We start from the raw sequence: 8209 nt of genomic DNA on the forward strand, positions 1-8209 counted from the left end.
AGCAGAAATATATAGCAATAGCAAGCACATGATCTTAACGTTGAATTGTTGAAGCACGAAAACAATCAAACATATAGAGATAGCAATAGCCAATATTATTGGACTATGTTGGAGATATAAAAAAACATTAGAGAGACATTAAACAATAACATATAATAGATGACCAATTAATTTTTTTTTCTTCCCTAATGTAATTAGTTGATATATTTTTTGGCCCTTATTATCTACTAATTTTTTTGTCTCGTATTATATGCTACAATTTATTGGGTTTCTTTAATTTATTAAATTCTTTGAGATTATTATTGTATTTTAAAGAAAAAATTTGGACCCACTATATTTTTGGATTCTTGACATACGCCCATGCCACCCTCCCCAGAAACGACCCTAAATATATGAATTATTTTACAACATCATAAATATCCTTAGAATATTTGGCACACTTTTTCTCTCTGGATTCACATCACTTTATTTACTCTCAATGATACAATATCTTATAATATTAATTATTCCAGATTAAATACTCCGTACACTTCAAGAACTTTAATTCAAAATCAACAATTTATGTATTTACCTTCTTTAAACAAACCCATAAATTTTCTTGAAAAATCGTGTATCAGAAAATTTAATTTTGTTGTATATTTAAAGATTTTCTTGAAAACTTTCTGCTTTTAAAAGCTGGGTTCCCTGCTTCCCTTCAAATAAACCGCTAAAAGCCATGGGGATTGATAACGATTTCTTTATTAGGCACATGACCCCATTTCAGTGATGATATGATTGATGGGTACTGGAACCACTGCTATCAACCGCAAGAACACGAATCATCTTCACGGCTCTACATCTTTCTTACCCGTTTGCAATCAAATTCGAACCCTAGACTCGTCTCCAGCTTCACTTTCTTCTCATCAATGGCGGCTTGTTTGGGTTCGCTATCGGAAATGCATTCCATAAGTACGGTTCTTGAAGAAGTGGATCAAGAAAAGGAGATAGTCCGACCCGATACTACGGATTCAAATCCTATCTCACCCGCCTCCACCTCCACCTCCACCTCCACCTCCGTCATGGTGATGCGTCATAAGGTCGAGAGAATCTTTCCGGTTTATGCCAGGGGTGGATTATCTCCAAGATCCGATTCGGTTGTCAATTCGGGTTCGGTTGTGGGTGATTCTATTTGGGATGCTGTTAGAGTAGAGGCCAAGCTTGAGGTACTTGCAACTCATCATAACTTTTTTCACCCCAAATTCATTTCAATTTACTCTCTGTAGTGTTTGAATTTTTGATTTCTCTGTTATGGAATAAGTTTTATAATCTATTCCATGGTTTATTTGATAGTGGGTCATAAATCTTTAGTGTGGAATGATGAAATTTGTCAAAGTCAACATGTTGAACAGGCCTAATAATATGATGGTGGCTTTATGTTTTTGGAATAATATGGTACTTTTTCTCCATATTATTAGATAGGGGTGGGCTAAATGCACCATTAACAGTAATTTCACCTCTCACACATCAACATCAATCCTATTAGATAATCCATAGGCTTCAACACTTTATTAGATACATGTAATTGGGGATGAAAGATTTGCCAAAAAGGGAATATGTGAAAGTCAGCTTCTTGAATTGGTCTAATAACTTGATACTATAAACACAGTTTAACAAGATTGATTCTTTATCCCATCTTTAAAAAATAGCAATTCTATTCATACCCTCTCATGTATGAGTGGTATGTGAGTGAAGGCAAGGGGGGGGGGATGATATATGAGTGGTGTGCTAAGTAGTATCTTAAGGAACATCAAACTTCCTTGATGTTAAATTTGAAAATTGGAATCTTTCTTGGCACATGGAAAAATTGTGATGTGGGGTTTGTTTTATTTATTTATTGGGTGTGGGAACATCATCTTCTTTTTCATGAAGATGATATCTTTTTTCCTATGTTAAATAAGATGTAGAGTTCATGGTTTATAGTAATGGCTAATAAAAAGAATGATATAATTCGTGGAAAGGGTTGGGTTCCGGTGAGAATGAAAGTTATGGTGAGAAGGGATCTCCACCCATGGATCAATCATAATTGAAGAGAACCACTAGATCAACACTAATGAGATACACTAGATCAATTCCTTTCTAAAGTGCAATTTGTGGTTGTTTTGGGATTAAAAGTGATCAAGGGTCGAAATTCCTTCTTACACTTCTCACCTTAACTCCTATTCTCACATGATCCTTCGTCTTGGTGGAAATTGGTTACTATAAAAAACTTTGAAATGAATTATAAAGGGGAACTCATTTGTCATATATGTTAATTGGATGCAGTTTTGAGATGATTGTTTTTGTAGTTTGATAAGTGTGAAATAATGAATCTAAGGTTGGTTCTTTGATACAAAATTTCAGGCAGAGAATGAGCCAATTTTAAGCAGCTTCTTATATGCCAGCATACTGTCGCACGATTGTTTAGAACGAGCATTGGGATTTATTATTGCCAATCGGCTCCAAAATAATACGCTATTAGAAACCCAATTGATGGATATATTTTGTGATGTAATGGTTCAAAACCGAGGCATCCACCGAGCAATTCGCCTGGATCTACAGGTGATGTTTAACAGCATGCATTCGAAATTTCTTTGTACTGTTTAATGATCTTTTTTTTTCATTACTGTTGGAGGTTAATCTAACACGAAGCTGAATTTATTACTCGACTAATTTCCTTCCACAGGCATTTAAAGACAGAGATCCTTCATGTTTGTCTTATTGCTCTGCTCTTTTATACTTGAAGGTATTTGAATTAGAATTTGACTTCTTTATGGATTTCATTGTGCCCATATAAATAAATAGCACTAACAACCATTTTTTTCTTTTGTTGGATTCTAGAGAATGCATGTTATGGTTACTTGATGTGAAGTGCTAAATTAACTGGCACTCATTCAGTTGAGGATACTTTTGTAGGGTTACCATTCCTTACAAACGCACCGAGTGGCACATGCATTGTGGAATCAAGGACGCAAAGTGTTGGCTCTTGCGCTACAAAGTCGAGTTAGTGAGGTAGCATTTGGCATTATATTTATCGTATTTGTGGTATCTTTCAAATGACTACTTCAACTTGCTTCTTATTTGCGACCTTTTACTTTTGTCTAGGTGTTTGGAGTTGACATACATCCAGGTATGCATATAGAGAGACATGTATATATGTATATGTTATAGTGGGTCTTTGGTTAAATGACCTTCTGTTTTTTTTAAATCCATGACCTTCTAACATGTTTGAGAATGTCATTGCTTAACAGAAGAATGCCACTTCCATACCTAATAATGCTTTGAAACCTATAAGAATGTCATTTTTCATATGTGAGGTCCCGTGTTCAAGTCTTTTATTACAAGTTTCCCCTGGTAGAGTTGGTTTACAAGGCTTTTCGTCAACCACAACGGTTGTGGTGTAGTGGTTGAGGTCTTGGGAGATGTGGTGGAATATCCCATCTGCTCAGGGTTTGATTCCAGGCGTCCACAACAATTGTTGCCAATGAGTTTATCAGGGCTGATTTATTGCAGTCACAATTTGCCAGGATTAGTCCAGGCATAACCTGGGACATCCTTCCCAAAAAAAAAATGATTATGGATTTGAAAGTACCTCTTACCAAGAATGTATGGAAAATACCTCTTACCAACCACTGTTTCTCTTGTGGCTAGCAGCTGCCAAAATTGGAGAGGGAATACTGTTGGATCATGGGACGGGATTAGTTATTGGCGAAACTGCTGTTATTGGAGATAGAGTTTCACTAATGCAGGTAAGTCAGGTTATCCCTACTTTTTCCGGTATGATTAAAAACCAAACGAACGCAGTAAATCCCACTCAGGGGTCAGTTTTAGGGGATTGGGATGATATGTAATCTTAGGCACCTTTAACTATGTTGAACCAACCAAAAGGTCATTGGCTCAGCGGTGTCTGTCCCAGGAGGTCAAGGGTTCGAATCTCATCAAAAAAGTGAGAAGTGTGCGTGAGTATTTGCAGTATATAAATACCATATACTTAAAAAAAGACTGTTGAACCTTGTTGGCTTATGTTTGGGAGCTCCTGTATATAATTAAAGGTTAAATCTATAATTTTAGGTATCTTACAAATTGAGGTCTGAATTTGTAATAACATATACCAGGGTAAAATTGTCTTTAATAGGGTGTAACCTTGGGAGGAAGTGGAAAAGAAACAGGGGATCGACACCCGAAAGTTGGTCAAGGTGTGCTGATTGGAGCTAGTGTGACTGTACTTGGGAATATCAAAATTGGCGATGGTGCGATGATAGCTTCAGGCTCACTTGTTCTTAAGGATGTTCCTCAACATAGGTGAGACATGGTCTACTTTGCAAATGTCACAATCTTGTTTCTTAAGGACCGTTTTCTAAATAAGTGCTGATTGGGTAAGATGCTCAGGCTGGGTAAGTAAGCCTCTCCACTCTTACCAAGTCAGCAACATCTGTTGGTTAGAAGGCGTGGCAAACATTACTTACCCGATAGGAGACTGCAAGCACTTACTAAAAAAACAACCCCTTAGTTTGGCCTATATCGGAGGTTGATACTTTTTGTTTTTGTTTAAAGCATGGCTGCAGGAATACCAGCAAAGGTGATCGGTTATGTAGAAGAGCAAGTTCCATCTTTAACAATGAAGCATGGTATGTGATTTCTTGTTACAAAAATCAATAACATAGGCTGTTTTCGGTTGAGAATTTTGATTAACCTGGATATCCAATCCGCTATGCGAGCCGACTAATCCCAGGGCGACCACCTGCTTTGCAGATAGCCCGGAGTCACCACATTTGAACCTCCGTGGCCACAAGGGGATTTTTGTTCCTCCTTGGATTTGAACTTGGAACCTCCTGATACTTTTGAACTTTGGAGCCAAGCTCAAACCAATCAGGCACCACCCTTGTGGTTATTGAAATTAGTAGTTCATCAAAATCCTATAATAGTTGTTTTTTACACTTAGTTCACATTGTTGTTGTGGTGTGGTTTTTTTTTTATGGCAGATGCTAGCAAAGACTTCTTTGAACATGTAGCAGTTGGTAGCGATGGAAGATCGAACGGCAGCTACTCTATATAACCATATAGACTGAAGGAAGATCGAACGGCAGCTATTTTACACAACCATAAAAACTATAGTGTTTTATTCAAACAAATCAAAGTTATTTTGTTGTTATGTTACCAAAATAGGTGTATTATTGCACTAAATTAGAAGACAAATTGGTTCTCCCAACTGCAGTTTCTTAGTAGAAACATGGTGTTATAACTTTGGAAGTATGACAAAAAGGGTCTGAGTGCATTTGTATGCGGGACGAGATAAAGAGAGACAGTACAAAAACTTGTCGTCTCATGTTTAGTGTGACTTTAGATTGGGACAAGACTAGACGAGATTGAGTGCGATAAGGATGCACTTTTTGTCCAATCAAAGTAGGTGGAACAAACATCGGGGAGGTGACACAAGATTGATAAATTACTAAAATATCTCATGTTAAATTAAAACCTAAAATGATTCACGATACTTTCACTCACTTACCTCACTTTTACCTGTCCAAATATGTCTTGTGTGGTCCTGTTTCGTCTACGTACCAAGTCACTTTGGGCACTATCTCGGAGAGAGGCTCGGTGAAATAGACATGTTTGTGAAACTGCGGACTACCTGCACCTGGACAGAAAGACCCTATGAAGCTTCACTGTTTCCTGAGATTGGCTTTGGGCCTTTTCTGCGCAGCTTAGGTGGAAGGGGAAGAAGGCCTCCTTCCAGGGGGTTCGAGCCATCAGTGAGATACCACTCGGGAAGAGCTAGAATTCTAATCTTGTGTCAGGACGTACGAGCCAAGGGACAGTCTCATGTAGACAGTTTCTATGGGACGTAAGCCTCCCAAAAGGTAACGGAAGCATGCAAAGGTTTCCTCGGGCCGGACGATTCACCACCGTTCTAGGATGGGCAAGGGCTAACGGCTACTTTGATTCGCTAGCCCAATAGTCCATGGTCACATTTTGCATACAGAAGACTGATTCTGAGGATATTTAAAACACAGTTGTAATTTGGGTAATGGAAGAAGGGGTTTCTTGGAAAAAAAATTAGCGAAACAAGTTTCGAGTAGTATGTTTCCAATTTGGCCAAAAAGATATAGTTTGTGCCAACTCTAGCTTGCATGTTAAACCAATATTATTATAGACGAGAGATGGTGTGAGAATACGAGTTAAAATGAGAGGTGTAAAAAGGGATCTGGACTCTTGATTACTTTTAATCTCAAACCAACTCATAAATTGCGCTTTAGAAGAGAATTGATTTCTTATTAGTGTTGATCTAGTGAAACTCTTCGATTAGAATTGATCCACCCTTACCCTTCTCACTGTAGCTCATTTTCATTAGAACTTCACCCTATTATAATAATACCCATCTCAACTTATGATAAGAAGATATAGCGGTACTAAGAAAAAACCAATGGACTAGAAAACCGGTTGGACTAAACCAAACTAGACTGTTTTTTATGGTTTGAACGGATTAGTCCATCTGCAATTTGAAAGTTTAAATTAACAGCTTAAGAGCATCTACAGTAAAGGCTTTTGTTGGAGTTTGTTATAAGAACTTTCACTGTAAGACACAGGTTCTTGTCCAGTCACAGATTCTTATAAAAACCCAGGTGCTTGGACAAGAATCCATGTTAAGAACCTGCAACTAGACAAGAATCCGGGTTAAGAACCTGCCAATGGACAAGAATCCGGGTTAAGAACCTGGGTTCCTTGTCTAGTTCATTTTTTTTTATTCTTTTATTATTATTATTATTTTCACCATTTTATTTTGTTTTATTTTTCGTTTCCTGTAAAAAAAATTACAATTTTTCTTATTTTGTTTTAGTAAGATTAATTTTTAATTATCTTGTTAATAAATTATATGAAATTTAATTATCGGGTTTATTAATTTGAGAGGTTTGGTCACTTCATACCAAATCACACAATTTGAAAATTTCTCAAAACATCACATGTAGTCTACTATGTTAAACCATACAAACTAGACTAAAAAAAAAAAGTTTTAATGACGGGGACCTCATGGCCCCGTGGTCCACATTTTGTGAACCCTACTTGCCATACCTCATAAGCAAGCACCAGAAAAGACACACCCCTAGAAATGAAGACCAGTTAACAAATGTCAATGTCGGAAGGCTGAACTCCGCAAAATTCAAACCCACTGAAAAAGGATTTGTGCTACCCTTCAAAGCACCTATGACCACCATATGAGAGGTAAATCGTGGTGTCTTATGGCAAGGTCAGATTTAAACTCGAGACTTTGGGACCGTTTATTAAATGCTTATCCAATAAATGCTTAGCGGATAATCTTTTTTATCGAATGAACATGGTAAGGGTTTAGAATCTTACCCGGTTAAAACGGTAAAAGGATGGAGAGTCTTAACCGGTAAGAGTGGTGAAAGGATGGAGTCTTACCCAGTAAATGAGAGTGAATACTCTTACCCGGTTAAACGTTTACCGGGTAAATTGTTGCATACTATATCATTTTGATGCACTACAATCTTAGCCAGAAAAATAAATTATAGTGTTGACTTATATCGGTAAGTGCTTGCCGGGTGAGCATTTGAGTAAACGGCCCCTTTGTTGTAGAAACCTTACCAGGCCCAAAAAACTATAATTTCAAAGGGGAAGTCCCCAAAATGATAAGATAATTAAGTAGCAACGTAAGATTTAAGTCATCAAGAAACTGAAAGAAAAGCTTCTATACATACAGCACTACTGCTTATGATGAAATCATGATACAAAATCTCAAGGCTGCTCCAGGATACTTCCTGATCATCTTTTCATGTTTTGTGTATAAAATTTCCTCCTTTTTTGCATTAAAAAGTAAATTGTTACAAAAAGAATACAAAAATCACCATGCAAACCAGACGCTGCTGCACCGCTACACAGTTCGGCCTCATAGACTTCCTATGAGAAGGAGAAGCGTGAAAAGAGAGAGAGCCCAGATCCCGGTGGCTCACTTCCTGGGCTTGGGCCCGGGCTCGGTGGAACATCGGTTGAAGAGCTATATGCGTTTTGACACTTTTGCAACTGTATTTGTTGGCCATAACAATAATTAGGTATAAAAGTGTAGTTGCTTAAGTGTTAGRTGTCAAATAATTCTTTGGACCAAGATAAATCAGTCCCGGAATGGGTTCTGTGAGAATATGTGAAAGCCCCAGATCACTCTCCAAAAGAGTCCTTG

General features: G+C 37.5%; 2 protein-coding genes across 2 annotated transcripts in view; one reads left to right on the plus strand and one right to left on the minus strand.

The window, feature by feature from the left end:
* The first annotated feature begins 730 nt into the window (after positions 1 to 730).
* LOC112518672 (serine acetyltransferase 2-like) lies at positions 731 to 5232 on the plus strand. Its single transcript, XM_025126454.1, has 9 exons — positions 731 to 1202; positions 2380 to 2577; positions 2702 to 2761; positions 2932 to 3027; positions 3121 to 3145; positions 3670 to 3764; positions 4151 to 4317; positions 4570 to 4643; positions 4998 to 5232. Exons 1-9 carry the CDS (start codon positions 771 to 773, stop codon positions 5069 to 5071), a joined length of 1221 nt encoding a protein of 406 aa, XP_024982222.1. The 5' UTR covers positions 731 to 770; the 3' UTR covers positions 5072 to 5232.
* Positions 5233 to 7691: 2459 nt separating this feature from the next.
* The window catches only part of LOC112517016 (protein GRIP), a 17124-nt gene continuing 16606 nt past the window's right edge, over positions 7692 to 8209 (minus strand). The window contains exon 22 of the mRNA XM_025124313.1: positions 7692 to 8055. Coding sequence (XP_024980081.1) covers positions 7933 to 8055 — 123 coding nt within the window. The 3' untranslated portion in view covers positions 7692 to 7932. The remainder of the gene's footprint in view (positions 8056 to 8209) is intronic.

The sequence above is a fragment of the Cynara cardunculus genome (assembly GCF_001531365.2).
Source record: "Cynara cardunculus var. scolymus isolate 2C chromosome LG 1, CcrdV1, whole genome shotgun sequence".
Taxonomy (NCBI): Eukaryota; Viridiplantae; Streptophyta; class Magnoliopsida; order Asterales; family Asteraceae; genus Cynara; species Cynara cardunculus.